This window comes from Carcharodon carcharias, chromosome 10, assembly GCF_017639515.1.
Source record: "Carcharodon carcharias isolate sCarCar2 chromosome 10, sCarCar2.pri, whole genome shotgun sequence".
Lineage (NCBI taxonomy): Eukaryota > Metazoa > Chordata > Chondrichthyes > Lamniformes > Lamnidae > Carcharodon > Carcharodon carcharias.
In genome coordinates this window covers 49,298,829-49,321,705 of record NC_054476.1, presented here as the reverse complement: position 1 = coordinate 49,321,705, position 22,877 = coordinate 49,298,829, and the positions used below count along the sequence as shown (strand labels likewise).

General features: G+C 41.0%; 1 protein-coding gene across 2 annotated transcripts in view; it reads right to left on the bottom strand.

Moving 5' to 3' along the window:
- The window catches only part of swap70b (switching B cell complex subunit SWAP70b), a 150,226-nt gene extending 127,700 nt beyond the window's left edge, over positions 1-22,526 (bottom strand). The window contains exons 1-2 of one of the 2 annotated variants that reach the window (XM_041197672.1): positions 22,364-22,526; positions 7,642-7,782 (exon numbers count right to left, since the gene is read on the bottom strand). In XM_041197672.1, coding sequence (XP_041053606.1) covers positions 7,642-7,782; positions 22,364-22,459 — 237 coding nt within the window. In that variant the 5' untranslated portion in view covers positions 22,460-22,526. The remainder of the gene's footprint in view (positions 1-7,641; positions 7,783-22,363) is intronic. The other variant, XM_041197673.1, reaches the window with a different exon arrangement.
- Positions 22,527-22,877: the final 351 nt, after the last annotated feature.

Below are 22,877 nucleotides of genomic sequence, written 5' to 3'. Positions count from 1 at the left end.
GAGAAGATGTTTCAGTTACAGGCTGAGTACATAATCAACAAAGGGAAACAATAAGGGAAGCAAAGCCAGGGCTCCTTGGAGGACAAGAAAGATAGAGAATATAAGAGTGTGTGCATGATGCATGTTAGGTGAATTCTTCAAGCAAGAACTAAACTAAATACACTAAATTGAGAGAAATTAAGAGGAAAATAAACGTGGCAAAGAGAGAAAATGAGATATAACAGCAGTTAACATAAAAGAGAACCCAAAAATCTTCTACCAGCATGTAAATAGTAAGCAGGCAATAAGAGATGGAGTGGGGCCTATTAGGGACTAAGAGGGTGCTTAGAGGCACAGGGCAAGGTTAGATAAGGAAGTGGGTACTAACAAAATATCAATAGAAGCAGAGAAGGGAGAGGTAATGGATGGGGTGAAAATTGATAGACAGGATGTACTGGAAAGGCTGGCTATGAATACAGTGGATAAGTTGCCTGGCATGGGTGGCTTACATCCAAGATGCTAAAGGAGGTGGAGGTAGAGATAGCGAAAGAACATGTCATAATCTTCAAATCCTCCCTAGATTTGAGGAGGTGCCAGAGGGTGGCAAATGTGACATCCTTTTTCAAGAAAGGCTGCAGGAACAGTACTGGCAACTACAGGCCAGTCAATTTAACATCAGTGGTAAAAAAGATTTTAGAAACAATAGAACAAAATCAACAGGAACTTAAAGAGGTTTGAGTTAATTAAGGCAAGCCAGCATGAATTTGTAAAGGCAGATCATGTTCAGCTGATTTAATTGATTTTTTTGATGAAGAGAATGCAATGGATTTTTAAAAAATGTTCCACAAAGTACTGCATGAAGGGTTGGTTAACAAAATTGAGATACGTGTACTGGAGGATCAGTGTTAGCTTGGATTAAAAACCGGTTTAAGAACAGAAAGTAGAAAATAGTGGCAAATGGAGGATGGCAGACAGTGGTGTTCTCCAAGGCTCGGTGTTTAGTCCGCTGTTTTTTTTTAATGTACATAAATGACTTCGATATTGGAATGCAGAGTAGAATTCCAAAATTTGCCAATGATACCAAATTTGGAGGTGCAGCAAAGTGAGGATGTGATACAAACTGGCTGTAACAAGATACAGGTAGGCTAGTTGAATAAATAGACAAGTGGCAGATGGAATTTAATACAGAGAAATGTGAGGTGATGCATTTTGACAGAAGGGATAGGGAGGGGCAATATAGACATGGTATAATTCTAAAGAGAATGTAAAGAGACAGAGGGATCCAGGGGCTCAAATGCATAGATCTTTGAAGGTGGCAGGACATCTTGTAAGAATGGTTAGCCAAACCTGTAAGACCTTGGGCTTCGTAAATATAAGAGAGTACAAAAGCAGGGAAGTTACGCTAAACCTTTTTAGAGCTTTGGTTAGGCCACAACTTGAGTATTGCATCCAGTTCTGGTCACCACATTTTAGGAAGGATGTGAGGGTCCTTGAGAGGGTCCAGGGATGAAGGATTTTAACTACAAGATTAGGTTAGAGAAGTTGGGATGGCTATCCTTGGAGCAGAGGAGATTATGGCGAGATTTGAAAGAGGTGCACAAGATGTTATCGTCCCAGCTAAGGTTACCACTGGACAAGCCTGATTCCAGGGTGGAGCCTAGCTTGATGAGTCCTAACTTTAATTTGTTTGTTTAGATACATGGAGAGGGGCTGCTGAACAGAGTCACCAGAGTCAGCTAATGAACTTTTAACAAAAGAATAAAACATTTATTCAACAAGAAAAGATTACCTATAAAACAATACTCCTTCACCCACAACTATACCTTTACAGATTTGTAAGGATAAGAAAAGTTACCAAAGCTATCTTATACTCTAATGTTCACAGTAAGTACACAGTCCATGTAAACCAATAGGCACCCTATGGTCAGACACACCACACTCTGAAATCAAGTAACAGATGCCACCTCAACCAGATGCTATGGATCTCTCCTTGACTCCCTCAGACGTTTGTCACACCATGAGCCAACTGGTTTTCCGCACTCCGTCTTTCATACGAGGGTTTCCAATCTCCACTCTCCAAGACCAAGAATCTTCTTCCAAACCGAGGTTCTTTCTCAAACATCTTCTGCAGGAGTTCACCTCCAGGGTTTTGAGCTCTCCTTCCGATGTTCCTCTCTCCTGGGTCACCACATGCATTCAAGCCATCTTCCACGCACTCTCTCTCACCCACTCAGCTGTTAACAATACACCACTGCTTCACATGCCCATAGCAAAGAGTTACAGACCTTTAGGTTGCCTTGTTGGACCTTTTGGCCTCTTGAAAGCTGTTCTTCCTTTAAATCTGCTTTGTAGCTTTTTTCTCTTTAAATCTGAAGCTTGGAGCCTTTCTCTCTGCCCCTCACTCTTAACCACTTAATAGAACCTTTTCCAGTTCCTGTCCTTCCTTTGACTAGAAAGTCTTCTTGGGACTTTCTCCTGTTCCAGTCCCTTGGTTTTTGTGCTCTTCCTTTTAGCTTGGGACTGGCTATCTGTCCCCGTTGCTTCAGTCTCTCCTGGCAGCTACTTCAAAACCAACTGCACTCAAACAGCTTCCAAATTACATTGCTGTTTCTAGTTTCTTCTGTGTCTGTGGGAGGGACCTACCTCTCTGAACCCTTGTTGCTCGGCAACAGCCCAGTTTCTCTACTCTTTTTAACTTAGATGCAACAGTTGAAAAAATTCTCATTAGAAATGCAGGCACCTTTTAAAGTGAAACTAAAACTCAACTGAACGTTTCTTAAAACACAGATGCAGAAATACAAATCAAACATAAACATTAAAGTTAAAACTCAATCCTAGCATCCACAAATACAACTTACTTAAACTATCTCTATTTCCTAACAAAGATGATGGCATGTTTAGACAAAAAAAAGTTGTTTCCACAAGCTGTACAAGGGCCAGGGGACACAGATTTAAGGTTTGGAGTAAGAGATATGGGTTGATGAGAGGAAGATCTTGTTTTTTTACGCAGTGAGTGGTAATGATTTGGAACTCCCTGCCTACTGGAGTGGTGAAAGTAGAGATGGTCAATGATTTCAAAAGGAAATTGGATGGGCACTGAAGTGGGGAATGGGACTAGCTGGACTGTTCTTCAGAGAGCCACAATGGACACGATTGGCCAAACAGCTTCCTCGTGTGCCGTGATAGATCCAAAACAACCAAATTATTTCCTATAACTGGAAATCTTCTCTTTTCTCAGGAATATCAGGAATTCCCTTTTAAAAGACAGCTGCAACTCCACACTGTCCACAGCAACAGTCTGTTCTGTAGGGCAACAACTCTGTGCAAAGCAATACATCCTGGCACCTGACCTAACTTCTTCTAATTTTGGTTTTTAACCTAAGTTCTTGATTAATTTGAAATAGAGGTGTATGCACTCTCTCTAGCTTTGCTGATTCTATCCATCTTAAATAACCCACCTAGCTGATTTGTAACCAAGCTTTTCAAACTTTTAAGACAATCATCCCTCTGAACCAGTATTTCTTAAAAGCAAATAGATCTTATTCTTACAGCCTAGCCCCATAACTAAGATTTGAGCTCAGCTTGTGCTTAACAAGTTTGATAAGTACAATGCTAAACAGCAATGAGTGACAACTACATGCTTTATTTGGTTTACTTCATAAATGTGGTTAAATTCTTGGTGCCAGAAGCATATGATAGGAGCGCTGGACAAATCATTTAGTTTATAAAGAAACCAACACACTATTTAAAACATTGAAAAAATGCTGGGATAACAAATTAATAAATTACTGTGTTTCTTGCATTTTTAAGTTAAGGGTTTTTGTTTCTGTAATTGAGCATTATATAATTTCAGTATTTTGAGTTTTAAAAAAGAGTTCCTATGTTATGTCTTATTATCCAAGTCCAAAATATTAAATGTTCTTGTTTGCTTTCTCAAATACAAATGACTTGTTTATCTAAGAGAACATAAACTGCCTGCCCTTTAACAAGACATTCCTTGTTTCTGTAGGGCAATTATGGAGAACTGCCCAGATCTATGGTTTCAGCTGGGTGTGTAGTAGAAAAGGAAAAATGTGTTTCCTGAAGTTTGCAAAAAAAAAAGCACAGAAATATTCTTGTGGTCATTACACAAATAACTAAAAAAAAAAGCAATGTGCAGAATCGAAATGTGAGGGGAGGGAGGGGAAGTTGCACAATCTCCAAATAAGCATATTCACTCTCTTGAATCTCATTGTGGTATTTTCAATTGTGGGGCTTAAAAAAATGCTTCTTCCTCCATTATAAGAAATCTGCTTCCTCTGTTTTCATTTTTTAAAATACATGATTAGGATGGCATTCTGATGAAAGGTCATCAACCTGAAACATTAACTCCTCCTTTCTCCACAGATGCTATCTGTTTTTATTCCAGATTTCCAACATCCACAGCATTTTGCTTTTATGTTACAATTATGGCAGCAATGGAACTAAAAAATTGACTCTTTTCGATGTGCTTTAGCATCAATGTGAAGGCACGACATCGCCTAACTGGAATTTAGGCAAGCGCTGAGATCGACAAAGTGAAGCACTCCTCTCCTCTCATCACATTGGCAATTTTCCTTCTGTCGTGTTATGTATAGAGTTAAAAAATCAGGTTCACTCACAGAAAGAAAGAGCTTAGTGCCTTTTACCTTAGGACATCCCAAAATGCTTCACAGCAACGAAGTACTTTTTGAAGCGTACGAACATTTGGCATGGAGGAAAATGCGGCAGCCAATTCGTACGTAGCAAGGTCTCATCGACAGTAATGAAGTAAACAACTAGCTAATCAATTTTTAGCAATGTTGTTTGATGGATAAACATTGGCCAGGGAATCAGGAGAACACTCCTGTTCGTCGTAAAATAAATCCACCCAAGTATCCCGGAATCAACATCAATCTCCCAGTGGCCAAAGAAAGCAGTCTGTGAGATTTTAAAACACTGTTTTAAGAAAATCAGCACTTCTGAGCCACAGCTGGATCCGATGCAGCGCTGTCCAATCAAATTCAAATCTTAAAGCTAGAAAAAAAAACCAGGACCACCCCAAAGGGCTGGGACTTTTAGCAGACAGCGATAAGATTGGTGTGGGTTTAAATTTCACTGGAGGATGCTGCCCTGCTCTGACTGCTAGATCAAACTCGATGCCACCATGCATTCTCAAGAAATACTCAAATTGAAAAGGAAATAACAGCCCTTCAAATAGGAACAAATTTCACCCTTTAAATGGACATTAATTTCTTTTAACAGTGATAGACAAGCGTAGAGAGAAGTCTGTGCAGTGTTCCTGAACTTCAATGATAAGGATCGATTGGTGCCTCGTACAACTACTGAGCCAGTGCAGCAGCAAAAGGGACATTGAGTAGAAGGTAGTTTGCACCTGTCTATCTACATACACACACAGGCAGAAGGAACAAGCTGAGAAGTTACTGACAGCAGACCTGTAGCACCCTTATCACCGCCGAGTAGATCAGGACCATGATGGTTTTCAGCAAGATGTTGATTGGCACAGATGGAGAGTTGGGGGTCCCACATGGGTATGAAGGTGCTGGAAGGGAACCAGAAGCTCCACCACCCCCACCCCCACCCCTGCACCAGAGCACCGACCAACAAGTTGTCGAGGAGCAGGAAATAAGTCGGATCCATGATACCGGGTGTCAGCAGCGCCAACTCATCCCTTCCTGGGCAGTGGCCAAAAATGAGCCCCGCTCCACTTCCATGGACAGTACTCTCCACCCAACCGCTGCTGAGCTGCGGCTGATGATCCCAGGGAGAAGAAGCAGGCAGGGGTCCTCTGAAACCCTCTGGCTCCATCCCAGAAAGAGGCAGTGAATCACCAGGTGATTAAAATAAATAAGGCAAAATATCATGCTTCTGATGACCTGCGCATTTTTCATTTTTTTTCCACAAAATTCTTGCTTTAAATTAATCCTAATTTCACTCAGAAATCCTTCAGTGACATCATTTCCGCCAACATCTCTCGGAATACAATCAACCAGAGTTGCCAACTCTACATCTGAGGGGCAGACAGGGCCTCAAGTTTAACATTTCATCTGAAAGATGGCACCACCAACATCTGACTCAAAGGAGTGTACTATCTTGAGGGTCACACTTAAATCAGTAGGCACTCATTTTACTACAAGAGCTGCATTTTTAAAAATTTATTCACGGGATGTGGGTTTCGCTGGCTGAGCCAACATTTATTACCCATCCCTAGTTGCCCTTGAGAAGGTGATGGTGCCGCTGCAATCCATGCAGTGTAAATACACCCACAGTGCTGTTAGGAAGGGATTTTCAGGAGTTTGAACCAGCAACAACGAACAAACGGTGATATATTTCCAAGTCAGGATGGCGACTGACTTGGAGTGGAACTTCCAGGTGATGGTGTTCCCATTTATCTGCTGCTCTTGTCCTACTAGATGGTAGTGGTCATGGGTCTGGAAGGTGCTGTCAAAGGAGCCTTGGTGGATTCTTGCAGTGCATCTTGTAGCTGGTACACACTGCTGCCACTGTGCATTGGTGGTGGAGGGAGTGAATATTTGTGGATGTGGTGGCAATAAAGCAGGCTGCTTTGTCCTGGCTGGTGTCAAGCTCCTTGGGTGTTGTGGAAGCTGCACTCATTCAGGCAAGTGGGGAGTATTCCATCACACTCCTGACTTGTGCCTTGTAGATGGTGGACAGGTTTTAGGGAGTCAGGAGGTAAGTTATTCGCCGCAGGATTCCTAGCCTCTGACATGCTCTTGTAGCCACAGTATTTATATGGCTAGTCCAGTTCAGTTACTGGTCAATGGTAACCCCAGAATGTTGATAGTGGGGATTTCAGTGATGGTAATGCCATTGAATGTCAAGGTACAATAGTTAGATGCTCTCTTGTTGGAGATGGTCATTGCCTGGCACTTATATGGCATGAATGTTGCTTGCCACTTGTCAGCCCAAGCCTGGTTATTGTCCAGGTCTTGCTGCATTTGGGCATGGGTTGCTTCTGTACCTGAGGAGTCACGAATGGTGCTGAACATTGTGCAATCAAGAGCGAACAGTCCCACTTCTGACCTTATGATGGAAAGGTCATTGATGAAGCAACTGAAGATGGTTGGGCCTAGGACACTACTCTGAGGAGCTCCTGCAGTGATGTCCTGGAGCTGAAATGACTGACCTCCAACAAACACAACCATCCTCCTTTGTGCTAGGTATGACTCCAACCAATGATTCCTATTGTCTCCAGTTTTACTAGGGCTCCTTGATGCCACACCCATTCAAATGGTGCCTTGATGTCAAGGAGAGACACTCTCACCTCACCTTGGGAGTTCAGCACTTTTGCCCATGTTTGAATCAAGGCAGTAATGAGGTCAGGAGCTCAGTGGCCCTGGTGGAACACAAACCAGGGTACCAGTGAGCAGGTTATTGCTAAGCAAGTGCCGCTTCATAGCACTGTTGATGACCGCTTCCATCGCTTTACTGAAGATTGAGAATAGATTGATGGGGCGGTAATTGGTCAAGTTGGATTTGTCCTTTGTGTGTATAGGCCATACATGGGCAATTTTCCACATAGCCGGATAGATGCCAGTGTTGTAGCTGTACTGGAACTATAACTGCAAAGCAAAATAGAGTTTCACAGTTCGAGTTAGATATCAATTTATCAAAACAAATTACCTTATCCAAGATAAATCTGTTCAAATAGGGCATGTATCCCTGGTTAGAAACTGGTCCTTCGTCATCATCCTTAAAGTGGTTTTCCAAAGCCACTGGATTATGAGGTACTTGCAATACCGTACAAAGGCTGTGTGAAAGAACCTGTTTCAATAAAATTAAAAATATAACATTAGTGAGGTTTAAGGGCCATTTCCTCTGTCTTACAAAGCAGTTGGCATCTCTAATGTTCAGAAAGGAAATCTAACTAGATAAAACTATCAAGAAAGAACGAACTTGCATTAATATAGCACTCATTGTCATCAGGATGTTCAACAGTACAATCAATAGATTACTTTTGAAGAGTAATATCAACATTCCATCTAAACACCATTGAAAGTGTGCCACACGGGACAAACAGGTCATGCAGCGTTTCCTTCAAGATGAGCACAAGCATGACTGCGCAACAATCTAAATGGACTGAACAGTCCAAAAGGGCTGCACAAATGGGGGAACACTAGTTATTATTGTTATCTAGGGAAAGAGGGCAAGAGTGACTGCCCTTGATATCAAGGCAGCATTTGACTGAGTGCAGCATCAAAAAGCCCTAGCAAAATTGAAGTCAATGGGAATCGAGGGAAAACTCTCCACTGGCTGGAGTCATACCTTGCACAAAAGATGTTGTTGTGTTTGAAGGCCAATCATCTCAGCCTCAGGACATCGCTGCAGAGGTTCCTGGGGGTAGTATCCTAGGCCCAACCACCTTCATCAATGATGCTTTATCAATGATCTTCCCTCCATCATAAGGTCAAAAGTGGGCTGTTCACTGATGATTGCTGTGCACAATTCCATTCATAACTCCTCAAATACTGAAGCAATCCCTGTCCGTATGCAGCAAGACCCATACAACATTCAAGCTTGACCTGATAAGTGGCAAGTATCAAGCATCTCCAACAAAAGTGAATTTAACTATCTCCCCTTGACATTCAATGGCATTATTATTGCTGAATGCCCCCACCACCAACATCCTGGGGGTTATCATTGACCAGAAACTTGCAGCCATATAAGTAGTGTGGCTGCAAGAGCAGATCAGAGGCTGCAAATTCTGAGGCGGGAAACTCACCTCCTGACTCCACAAAGTCAGGTGTGTGATGGAAAACTCTCCACTTGCCTGGATGAGTGCAGTTCCAACACCACTCAGGAAGCTCAGCACCATCCAGGCCAAAAGCACCCCACTAGATTGGTACCCCTTTAAACATTCACTCCCTCCACCATAGGCATACCATGACTGCAGCTTGTAGCATCTCCAAGACATATTGCAGCAAATTGCTGTTTCCTTCAACTGCACCTTCCAAACACATGACCTCTATCACGCAGAAGAAGAATGGTGGCAAGCAAATGGGAGTGCCACCAGCAAGTTCCCTTCCAAGTCACACACCATCCTGACTTGGGAATATTCCTTCACTATCACGGAGTCAGAGTCCTGGAACTCCCCCTAACAGCACTGTGGGTGTACACAGGGACTGCGGTGGTGAATAAAAGTAGTTTACCACCACCTTCTCAAAGGAAATTAGGGATGACACTGCCAGCAACATCTACATCCCATGAATGCATTAAAAAATCTGCTTACAGCAAGGTCAAACAAATGGCAAATAAATAAAATGACCAGATGTTTTTTTAAAAAGTGCTGTTGTCTGAGGGAGGAATGTTGGCCAGAGTACTTGCAGAACTTCTTTCTCTTCTTTTGATAGTGCCATGTGATAATTTATGCCCACCTGAGAAGACAAACAGGGCCTTAGTTTAAAATCTCATCTGAAAGTTGGCATCTCCAACAAACGGCACAGCACTTTGTCAGTGCTGCAAACATGAGTGTAGAATATGGACTCATTGCTTTGGTGGGACTTAAACCTTCAATTTTCTGACTCAGTCAAAGCTTCACAATTAGAATTATTTATTAATAGAGAACTGTACAACAGGTTACCAAAAGGCCCCATTCCAACTTGTACAAAAGCAGCTTATCTTTAACAGACAGCATCAAATTTTAACATAAACAATGATCCCTATGGGAGGTTTTTTTATTGTTGGAAATTTATCAATTTAAGAGTTAAGGCGGCTATTTATAGACACAGTCAAAACTACATTTTCTGTCCACTAACAAAAGTTTATGCCATACTACATTTTTTTGGTTTCATAGTGATTTTCCAGCTACAGTGCACTTATTTAACAGGGAACTTCAAATCTTCAACATGGAAACTTAGGAAGGTACTGAATTGGAAAAGAATCCTCTCCCACAGACTTCCAATCGCCTACTCCCTCAAATAACAATCCAATTTTCCCTGAACCTTTTCCACTTCACCTGCCATTTTGTTCATTCCATTCCTCACATTTATTATCCTCTGCATAAATGGTTACATCTAAACAGTCTGGTTTCTTGACTCTCCAGCTTATGGCAATCTCATGCATATCATCAAGCTTCAATTTATCTGTACCCTTTCTCAAGAACCTTTGAATATCTCTCCTGAACTTTTTTCTCTCCAGAGTTTGTAAAGATTAACACAAAACAAAAGATTAAAGGCACTCTTCAACTGTTGGGTAACATTCAGAATAGCAACTAGATTTTCATTGGACCCCTGATTGCCACTAGACATTGTTACACTGAAGTTAGGAAAGGTGAACAGGAAACATCAAAAGTCATAGGGAAACAAACAAAACTAAAATGATGCTACCTATTGGATTAGACTCAGGAACAAAATGATTCACAAGTATGCAGTTTTACAGAATTTTAAAAGTAATGTTCAGGAAACAAATTATCCGGGTAATTTTTATTAGATTTACCGCAAAACATTAAATTTTGACTACAAATTTTTAACAACTACCCTCACCAGCCTTGGTTTGCGGTGGAGGAAGATGGGCTGGGGGTGGGGTGGGGGGGGGGGGGGGGAGTGGTGGAAATGTCAGCCAGGGTTCCTACACCACATTACCACACATAGAAAGTGCTCATCTGCGCAAGATTGGACATGGCTACAATATGGCTCTATGGTTGAATACCCAGCTGCCACTCAGAGTCTAGGCTCACATGAAGATTGATGTTGGATAAAGCATCAAAGAGCTGCCAGCGTGTGTGGAATTATATGCACATCAGCAAGCAACAGTGCTTTCATTGGAGTGGGAATAAAACATCACAGATCGACTTTTACTATATGAGCCCAGATTTCACACTGTAAACAATGGTAAGGCAAACAGCGTTCACCATTATTATGGTGTTCATCAGCTATTGCTGCCTGAAGAACCCATGCATAGAGTTAAATGCAGAACTCCAGAACATGATATTCAAGTTACCTTGCTCTTCCACACACTGCGCTATGCAAGTACTTGTTGATAGACTTGACATCGAAATCCAAGTATTGCAGGTAAGTGTCCATGAAACATGTCAGAAAAAGTTAGGGTTGGTACATCCAGGTATAAGTGAACTTAACTGTGAGATAAATCATACTTGCAATAAATTATCCTTCTGGTACTGAAAATTTAATTTCTCAAGTATGGAGTCTCATTCCTTCTCTGATGTGCATATAATTCCACACATGCTGGCAGCTCTTTGACGGTCTATCCAACACAATCTTCATGTAAGCCTAGATTGAGAATGGCAACTGGGTATTCAACCATAGTGGTTGATTTTTTTTTCTACGTCTGCCTCTTTTACCTCTCGTAATTCTGTTTCCGTCCCAGTCTTTGTTTTTCTTTTGGTACATCAGTGGTTCCCAAAGTGGTGTATGCATATCCTGGGGATATGGCAGATGCCTCTAGAAAATACTTTTCTTAATTGTATAATGGCGGATTTTCAGAGTTAAGAATTTTTTTCAAACCTCCAAGGGTTCCCGAACACAAGTGTCTCTAGTACTCGGGCTCATGCACCACAACTCACCAGCTTACTACTCCTCCAATCACAGGTTGTTTATCTCCCATTCTTGCTGCTCATAGGCACGCTAGTGAAATGCAGTTGCGCATATTAGCAAGTGTGGGAGATAAATGACCTGTGATTGGAGCAGCAGTGGGAAGGAGATTGACGGCGCATGAAATGGAGCATCAGTGCACTGGTAGTGTGAAATCAGCAACTGCTGGCTGAAAGACTGTCTGAGTGGGAGAGGTGGCTGCTTGACCCCTAGTGAGGCTAGAGAATATAAATTATTTTCAAATGTACCAATAAGAGTGCAGCGAACACAAAAAAATTATGTGCACTGTTTGCACCCAACAATCATACAACATGGCAAACTGCCTGTCCCAATAAAGAGCCTTTTCAGTTGTAACCTTCCAAAATGTGTGGTCATTATAAGGGTAGTTACAAAAAGAAATACCCTGTAGGGATATGCAAAGATTTGGTAAATCTGAACAGGGACACCCGACCAAAATAGTTTGAACAATACTGTTGTACATGGTTTAAATCTAATTTATACTTCCTGGTTTAGACTTTGCATGTCGCAATGAAAATTCTTCAATCTAATTAGTTGAAGAGCCTTGGCATTGTTTGTCCTGCTCACACAGATCCCTGTGCTGGACCAGATGCCTGATGATAGCATTTCTATGTTTAAAAGACCACACAGACTCTGGACAACAGTCAGCATAGTGAACGGCAAGCACCATTCTTTAATCGCTGACCGTAAAATCATGCTATTAATTCTGAAACGGCTTTTGTTTTTAAAAACTATAAATGGCATAATTAATCGAGTGCCAAGGTCAATGATCATTTCAAAGATCATTAACTAATTTAAAATTCAAGCAACCATCTGCAAGAATCATTAGACTATTTAAGTGACCTTTGTCAAAAACTTTGTTATGCTGTGAAAGTCCCTGTGTAAATACAGTTTGTTGTGTTGTACTCAGCCAGGAAGATCTCATTTCCACTCACTCCACTAGGCCTATGATTGGGTAGAATGAGTCTAGATTAGGGAAATCTGGGTGGGGTGCAGGGGGCAGAAAAATCAACACAGCTCTCATACCTGATCATTATTTGGTGGTTTCTGCTGGAACATGTCTGTATGTGTGTACACATCTACTAAGCATAGAATTAGGCTTAACTAGTTAGAACTAGTCAACCACTGCCTTCCCCACCCTTTCCGTACAGTCAAATCATCAGACACTCACTGTCAAAACTTATACAATAACTTGCTTTTGCATAGCACCTTCAATGCAATAACATATCTCAAGGCACTTCACAGGAACGTAATCAGATGACTATTGATATTGAGCCAAAAGAGATGCTAGGCCAGGTGATTAAAACCTAGGTCAAAGAAGTAAGTTTTAATGAGCATCTTAAAGGAGCGATTGGTGGAGAGCTTTAGAGAAGGAATTGCAGAGTTTAAGAGCTAGCTAGCTGAAGATATGACCACCAGTGATGGTGTGAAGAAAGCAGGGTGCGCACAAGAAGCAGAATTGGAAGAACATAGCGTCTCAGATGCTTGTAGGACTGGAGGAGGTTACAAATTTAGAGGGGGCAAAGCAATGGAAGGATTTGAACATGAACATAAGAAATTTTAAAATCAAGACATTCGTTTTCTGGGAGCCAGTATAAGGCAGCAAGCACTAGGATAATGGCTGAACGAGCTTGTTGTGACGGCACAAGAGTTTTGAAGGAGGTTGAGTTTGTGGAGCATGAAGATGGGAGGCCAACCAGGGGAATAAAAGGAGTAATCTGAAGGTAACATAAGCATGGATGAGGGCTTCAGCAGAGGTGGCAAAGGGCGATATTACGGAGATGCATGGAGAAGACATGGGCTGGGAATCTCACTTCCGGTGAAATAGAACACTAAGGCTAAAGCAGCTCGGATCAACCAGAGAAAGTGATAAACAACAGAATGGAATTGATGGTGAGAGAATAATTTAGTCAGAGGATATTTTCACTCATCTAAAACTGGCTACTGAACAAAGCAATCTGACAACACAGAGGTGGTAGAGGTCGAGAGAGTTGGGGCCGAGGTAGAGTGTACATGTGGAACCTGACTTCATGTCTTTGGATGTTGTAACTGTTATGTCAATAAGACATGAAAGAAATCCAAACTGTGTACATCAGACTTTATTCCTTTCTTTGCTATTTTTAAAATGGACTTTCTGCTGAACCCGACAAAGATGGCTGATACAAGTCACATGACAATAGGATTGACTCTTTGTTCTGGAAGCTTCCAAACAGGAGTTACAAGAACAAAAGAATCCTCCTCTCATCATTGTGGAATCTCACACCCAATTGTAAGTGCATTATAATTACAAAACCAGGGGACTCCCAGATAGAAACTCATTATTTCTGCAGAGTTGTTAACAGACCCATTTCACTCCTGGGACTGTCCAGGTCCATTTCAAAAGGGGACAATTGAGGGAACAATGGACATCTTTTGCATTTTGATAAGCTTACCCTTCTAAGCAGAGTCAGAGGGTTTGTCCAGACAATGGCTTCTCAACTCAAGAACCGCAACATGGATGGTGACTCTTTCAAAAGCTAATAGCTGGGACTTTTCAGTCTTGAAACCAAAGCCAGCCACAGATACTAAATAAACACCCCTTTTGAAATCATAGTGAGAAAAAAGGTCACATGACTCAAGTGACCATTTTTAAATCTCTATATTCCTTTGCGAACTGATTAATTGGTAATTCAGCAATCAGATCTACAGCAGGACTCCCAGCTGACCAAGCAGCTGGTAACCGTGTCTCAACTCCTCAAACCTTTTTTGTCTATAAAAATCTCTGTCAAGTGTCTAAGCACAGAAATCATTGTGCTGCAACGCCCTTCGTTTCAAGGATTTGTATTTCTGTCTCCAACCAGGAACTCATCTGGACTGAACTTTGCCATGAGGGAAATACCCTGCAGACTCTGACTTTTTGTGGACTTTGGAAATCACTAATATTCATTTCTGTGGTTCTTTTACTGTTGGTATCCATTATCCATCATGTAAAAACTCCCTTTTTTTATATCTATCTCCCCCCCCCCACCTCCGGCCACCGTTACTGTGTGCGTATACTTGTGTGCCACCCCCCCACCACCTACAGTTTGAAATAAACTAACCTTCAGAGTTAATCATAAAGAAAGTTTGCTATGTGACACTTGTAAAATTGGCCCACACAAACTGAGGGTTTGGTGAAACACGTCAAGCCAACTATAAAAATAATTCAAAAACACCTTTGCTTACGGACAGACGGTGAAAGGATAAATAAGTTCAGTTTGCCTTGCTCCTGGCTGTAACATAAATCAAAGGCAGCTGGTAAATGAGAAATAACAGGGAGCCAAGGATAGATCCTTAGGAGACTCCAGAGGTAAACATTGTGGGGGTGGGAAGAGAAGCCAGTGGAGAGTTTCTGACTACTACTGAATAGGAATGAAAGCAGCAAGAGCAGACCCACCCAGCTTCTCATTAGAAGAAAATGCTATGGGCAAACATGTCAAAGGTTGCAGGCAGCTCAAGAAGTATGCAAGGATGAATTGTGCACCATGATCATAGGAACACTAGATCGTGAAGCCACTGTAATTTTAATTAGGAAGAGTTTGGATGAATTCAAATGGAGTTGTGTAAAAGGTGGGCAAGATTTGAGACGTGACAATATCACTGCCTGAGGGGGTAGTAGAGGAAGGAACCCTCACAACATTTAAGTAGTACTTAGACGAGCACTTGAAATGCCATAGCATACGGGGCTACGGGCCAAGTGTTGGAAAATGGGTTTAGAATAGATAGATTTTTGATGGCCGGCATGGACGCGATAGGCTGAAAGGCCTGTTTCTGTGCTGTATAACTCTATGGTTATGTTCAAGGAGTTGAGCAGAAACAGAAGTTGGAGTTGAGTCGTTAGTCTTAAAAGAGAGCAAGGACAATGATGAGCTTTTTTGAGAAAGGGATTAATTCTATAGATTTGAAAGGGAGGGGTTAGTACTGAGCAGAGTGCATTGTTTACAATATCTGCTAGTATGGGAGCCAGGAAATGGAAGTTAGGTGATCAACAGTTCAGTTGAAATGAGGTTGGGAAAGTAGGAGATCAGTCCAGTGAACAAGATGCTTGGAGAGGGCCTGAAGGCAGATGGGAGAGAAAATAGAGAAAGACGCGAGTTTAGGCAGAACATTGGAAGAAGAGCAGATTGGTAGGTATGGGGAAGTGATGTAAACAGCAGAGGCAGCTGAACGAGTGAACTCAAACCTTTCACTGAAGACTGTGATATTCCTGCATGTTGTTGGAGCTGAGGAGCAGACAAGTGTGGTTTAAGGAGAAGTCAAAAAAATACACTGGGTTTATGTTTGCATTCCAAGGTGAACCTATGGTAGTGAGCAATTCTGCAGCGGAGAGCAGAACCTGATGTAGTCCAGCCAGATCTGTTAATGAGTGGCTAAAGCTGTTGTGTGCCACAAGCATTCAAACCTGCATTCCTTATGCTTAAGGAAGTGAAGATGGGTGACAAGGTGGAGGTGAAAGTGTGAATGAGCCAATTGGCAGTTCATACATGAATCAAAATAGCCATTCAAACAAGCTACCAGAAGGAGCCAGAGGCAAAGCAAATTAAAGAAAACAGAAAAATTAATTAAGTTATTACAAACATACTTGTGGCCTTGCATTTATAAATGGCAGCTACCCTGTTCAGGGCAACATTGTTTCAGAGTGTTTTTAATAATGTAGCTACAATAGTATTCAACCTGATTTCAACCAAATGCATTCATCATTTCAACAATTTACATAGACAATCCTTTTGAAAATCTCTCAATAGTGTTTGAATTCTCATTTTCTTGGATTCAAGTTATCCTAAGAGACCTTTATTGTGTGGAGTAGACAAAAGGTGCCTGTTTAGATTTTGCACTTTGATGGTCTTAAAATCCTGCCTTCCAAGGCCAGTGTGAAGGATCTTTCATACAAGAAGTGCTTATCTGAACATTGCAAATAGATGTTATATCTTTTCTGTAATTTATTCGTACTATTTAAAGAGGAACACTCATCAGTTCTGCTTTAAAAACCACTGAGAATGTTACTTTTAACATCTTTAATTTCTACTTTAAGATTTTTTTTAAAGCAAGTGCTGATAATATTAATGGTGCTCCAGCAAGCAAAGATTAAAGCTGAAAGCATGAAGAAGATAAACATAGCCACTTAACACAAAACATTTTACAATCTTTTCCTTGCAGTGTGACAGGTGTAGGGCAGAACTTAAGGAAGTAAGTTATGGAGTGAATGAAACAAAATCACATGCATTTAAGAGAAGGCTAGATAAATTTGAGGAGGAAAGTAATAAAATAATTTGTTAATAGAGTGAGATGAGGTAAAGTGGAAGGATGTTTGATGCTTATGCAAAGCATAAACAGCAGAGATCTGTTGATCCTATTTCTGTGTTGTAAAATTTTATGCAATTCAATGCAATTCTTGGTGACTATGGCTCCTTCCATTTGGCTTCAGAATCAAATTCAAGAATCATTTCTGATCATGGCTGTACAATCTGGCAATGGTTACCAACAATCACGATTTAAAGAGTAAAAGAGTGTAACTAAAAGAAAATAAAGAGCCTCCTGTTGTACATGCTTTTATAAAGAAAGTGGAGATTTTAATAAGGTAAAATAGAAGTTAAGTTAAACTTGGTACAATTTATGTCATAAGTTCCAGTGGTTAGTACCTCCCAGAATTTTGGTTTAGGTTATTATCGTATTCTTAAAACATTATTGTATTATTCCTGATGCATGTTGCAAGCCAATAAAGGGAATAGCATTTCATACAGACTGACTGTGGCAGATCAAGCACTCAGTTAATGATTCTAAATGCGTACGGCACCCTGTAACCAATTACTTCAGTGTTCCAGGACTGTTGAAATATCATTTCCTAATAGATGTTATTGCACATGACAAGCTCGACAGTTCTCAGAAACACTATTTTAACAACACCTTATGACTTTACCACTTTACCCCTCATGCATTAGGAGTTAAAACACTCAGCTTATAATGCCAAATGCATACCGCACATTTATTAAATTAAGAGCTAGAATGACAAAAAATGCACAAACTTAACAGTGTGAACTTTTTATAGCCTCAATTTTCACTTGCTATAATTTATGCTGCAGCCAATCTGTATTAATTATTCAATTTATTGGCTTGCAACATGCATAACAGGAAAAATATCAATAATGTAGCAAATCTAAACCAAAATTCTGAATGGCAGAAGACACTGAATTTTACAACATATAAATTGTATTGAGTTTCACCTAAAATAAGGGGAAATTCAACCTTTAAGAGAAAGAATATGGCAGCTGATTTACACCTGAGAATACAATACTGACGGAAGTCTCAATTCAGAGGCAGACTTTACACCATTAATTCCTGATTCATGGTTGTGCAATCAGGCAGTGGATTTTGGAATGCATCAATGCCCTTTCTGACACAATGACATTATACCACAGAATTCAAGGAGCTTACAACAGAAGAGCATTTTACCCATCATGTTGGTCAGATCTTTTCTAGCACAATCCAAAACTAAAACCCACAATCTTATTCTCTTCCTCAAAGCCCTTTACCTTCTTAGAACCATAGAAAGTTCACGCACAGAAAGAGACCACTTGACCCATCGTGACTGCACTGGCCGAGAAACAAGCCACGCAGCCTTATCCCACTTTCCAGCATTTGGTCCATAGTCCTGCAGGTTACGGCACTTGAGGTGCATATCCAGACACCTTTTAAATGTGTTAAGAGTTCCTGCCTCAACCACCCTTTCAGGCAGTGAGTTCCAGACCCCTATAACTCTCTGGGTGAAAAAACATTTCCTCATCTCCCCTCTCATTCTTCTACCAATCACTTTAAATCTATGCTCCCTAGTCACTGATCCTCTGCTAAAGTAAATAGGCCCTTCCCATCCACTCTATCCAGGCCCTTCACAATTATACATCTCAATAAAATCTCCTGTCAGCCTCCTCTGTTCCAAGGAGAACAACCCGAGCCTATCCAATCTTTCCTCTGAGCTGCAATTTTCCAGTCCTGACATCCTCATAAATCTCCAATGTACTTTCCCTAATGCAATTACAATCTGTCTGTAATGAGGTGACCAAAACTGCACACAGTACTCAACTTGTGGCCTAACTAATGTTTTATGTGGATCCACCATAACCTCCCTGCTCTTATATTTTATGCCTCGGCTAATAAAAGAAAGGATTCTATGTCTTCTTAGCCACCTTATAAAACCATCCTGCTACCTTCAGGGGTCTGTAGACAATTGAGGGACTCCAAGATCCCTCAATTCCTCTACACCTCTCAGTATCCTCCCATTTATCATGTATTCCCATACCTTGTTTGACCTCCCCAAATGCATCACCTCACACTTCCCTGGGTTGAATTCTGTTTGCCACTTTTCTGCCTATCTGCCTAGTCCATTGATATCTTCCTGCAGTCTACAGCAATTCTCCTCACTATCTACCACGTAGCCAATTTTTGTGTCATCTGCAAACTTTTTGATCATTCCCACTATATTTAAGTCCAAATCATTAATACGTACTACAAAAAAACAGGGGACCTCGCACAGACTCCTGCAGAACCCCACTGGAAACTTCCTTCCAGTCGCAAAAACATCCACCAACAATTACTCTATTTCCCGCAACTGAGCCAATTTTGTATCCAGCCTACTACATTCCCATAGATCCCATGGGCCTTTTTTTTTTAAACCAGTCTGCCACACAGGACTTTGCCAAAAACTCTGCCAAAGTCCATGTAGGCCACATCAACTGCACTATCCTCATCAATCCTCCTTGTTACTTCATCAAAAAATTCAATTAAATTTATCAGACACGGCCTTCCCTTAACAAATCCATGCTGACTGTCCTTGATTAATCCATGTCTTTCTAAGTGACAGTTTATCCTGTCCCTCAGATTTGATTACAATAATTTGCCCACCACCGAGGTCAGACTGACTGGCCTGTAATTATTTGGCCCATCTCTCGCTCCCTTTTGAAACAAAGGTACAGCGTTAGCAGACCTCTAATCATCCAGAACCACACCTGTATCAAGTGAGGGTTGAAAAATTATGGTCAAACCTTCCGCTATTTCCTCCCTGGCTTCTTTTAACAGCCTGGAGTACATTTCACCTGGCAGCGGTGATTTATCCACTTTCACGGGTGCTAATCCCCTTAAACATAGGGAGAGAGGACTTGTTATCACATCCAATATTTCACACTTCTCCTTAACTACAATGTCTGCATTATTCCCCCTCTTTTGTGAAGATAAACAATATATTCATTCTGAACCACACCGACATCCTGTGTCTCCACACATAGGTTACCTTTTTGGTCTTTTATGGGTCTTATTCTTTCTTTAGTTATCCTCTTACTCTTAATGTATTGTTGGAATATTTTTGGGTTCTCCTTGATTTCGTTTACCAATATTCTTTCATGCCCTCTCTTTGCTTTCCCAATTTCCTTTTTGATTTCACCCCTCCACTTTCTATACTCCTCTCAGCTTTCTGTAGTATTGAGTTCTTGATGTCTGACATAAACTTTCTGTTTCTGCCTTATCTTATCCTGCAAACTCCCTGACATCCAGAGATCTCTAGATCTGGCCGCCCCACTCTTTTCCTTTGTGGGAACATGTTTACTCTGAACCCCATAAATTTCCCCTTTGAATGCCTCCTACTTCTGCTTCAAGTGCTAATCTACCTTTCCCTTAAAAGACTTGAATTTCTCCCTCAGCTCCTCCCTTTGGTAAAGCATTCACTGATCCAACAACTTGCTGCTTAAAAAAAATTCCTAAAAACTTTAATCGCCCCTAAGCTGTTTCAGCTCTAGTGAAAATAGTTCCAGAATATCGAATCTCCCCCTAACCATAATCCCCTACCCTAACATTGACCTCATGGTCATTTATGCAATTGGCTGTTCAAGTTCACTAAAGCATTGAGTTGTATAATTATTTTGTACTCTATTTCTCAATTTGTGAAGAGCGATTCGCCTTTTTAATGGTCTCAACATTCACATTCAGAGAATGTATTTGTATTTGTCGGTATACAGCATCTTCCTACTTAATGTATACTCCCATACTTATTTCTTTTTTCTCCCAAAGATAACTTACACTTTTCCACTTTAAGTTGCATCTGTACCTGTCTGCCCATTCTGCTGGACTATGTACCCTTGAAAAGTCCCTCTTGTTGTTTGTGTCATCAAAACAATCTGATAACCTGTTTTCCATGTCCAAAGCTATATTATCTAGATCTAACTAAGAAGCCAGCACTGATCTCTAAGGCATAACGTCTCCAAACAAGACACATCCATTATCTTTATCTCTTCCTCTTCTCTGTCCCCCTCACCCCTCTACCAACTTTCTAACCATAGCATTTTGCTTTCATTTTTCTAACCATACTGTTAGACTTAACTGGTCGGACCAAATTTTTGTAACAAACCACATTATTAAATATGAAAAACATTACTATATTTATCAAATTACCTTTATCCACATAATTGATCACGTCTTCAAAAAACATAAATTTATCAGGTGAGGTGTGTTTTTAAACAGATCCATGCTGGCTGCTATTCATTTAACATTATTTCTACCTGCTCTGTAAATTTATCTTAATTTCCGCCAACAACTCATCAATAGACAATAAGTTATCTGCCTTCATTGGTAAAATATCCCTCTTCATCCTTCTCAACTTGTTTGCAGTCTTTGACACAGCTGTCCACACCACCCTCCTCCAATGCCTCTCCGTCTTCATCCAGCTGCTTGGAAAGAAACTCAATGTGTGCATCTCATCTATCCAGATGTAACCAGAGAATCACCTGCAACGGTTTCTCTTCCCGCTCCCTCACAGTTACCTGTGGTGTCTGCCAAAGGTTTATCTTTGGCCTCTTATTCATCAGTGATATCACACTGTCAGTTTTCACATGTACACTGACCGCACCCACCTCAATAACACCTTTCTCAATTCCTCCACAGTCTCTTAATTATCAGACTGCTTATCCAACGTCCAGAACTTAATGAACAGAATTTTCCCCCAAATAAATGTTGGTGAGAACAAAACCATAGTTTTTGGTTTCTGCTACAAATCTTATTCCCTAACCATCAATTCTATCTCTCTCCTTAGCAACTGCCTATGGTTGAGTCCAAGTGTTCACAACTTTAGCATCATATATAACTACCAGCAGACCATTCCTATTATCTGTTAAATGGCACAACAGTACAATAAGTATGGGTAGGAAGAGAAAATAAAATTGGCAACTGTCACTACAGTGCTTAGCAGTTAAAAAATACAATAAAAACCTAACTTGATTAGCTCAGAAAACCTCAAGGCTCAAATTTTAACCAGCAAAATCAATGCATATTACTCACAAAATTCAACAAATCCTTGATGTTATTTTTTATAAATAGAATGCAAATCTGCCCCAAGGCTACAAACAGGACAAAAAAGGCTCAGCAACATCCTCAAAAAGTTTATCCAATGATTAGGCGAATCATGCAAGCCAGGGTTGAAGTTTGTTTATTTGTCTGAGTGAGCTGCACCTCAGCTGCTGCAGTAGAAATGTTCTCACTATCTGACTGCTACCGTGTGTGTGTATGGATTACTCCCACAGGTTAACTTGGTTGCCAGCAATCATGAATGCAGCACAGCCCACTACAACCCACTCAGCCCAGCACAACCCACTCAGCCCACTACGGCCCAATACAACCCACTCAGCCCAGCACAACCCATTCAGCCCACTACAATCCACTCAGCCCAGCACAACTCACTCAGCCCACTACACTAAACTCAATTGAAAGAGCCTCAAACTTGCCTTAAGTTGCGACTTGGACACTTTTCCACATTTGTCGACATCCAAGGCTGTGAACGCATGCCAGATAACTTTCAAGAGCTCGTCTCGAAGCGCCATCCCTATTGCTAACGTCCCCGTTTTCTCTCCGCTCTACAGTGCCTGCCTACTGTCTCCAAGCGCCGGAGCCCACCCCTTCCGCATGTCAGTTACCGGCTCGGCGCATTTCAGATTCCCAGAGAGGGACTCCACCCACCAATAACCAACCTTCCACAACACACAAAGAGACTCATTGTAATTCCTTGAGCTGCACCAGTGCAGAAAATGTGCGGCTTTGAATCAAATAGTAAAAAGTAGAATTACACGTAAACATGTATTGTGGCTGAGCTGTATTCAACTTCAGTAAAGTATGGTGGTTGCTCATTACCACAAATATTGGGGAAATGTTCAGAGTCAATTTATAAAAGCACAGAAGTGTTTTTATACATTCCAGGAGCTGTTTTCTGTATGGTGTATGTCGGTTTCTGAATGGTTAAAA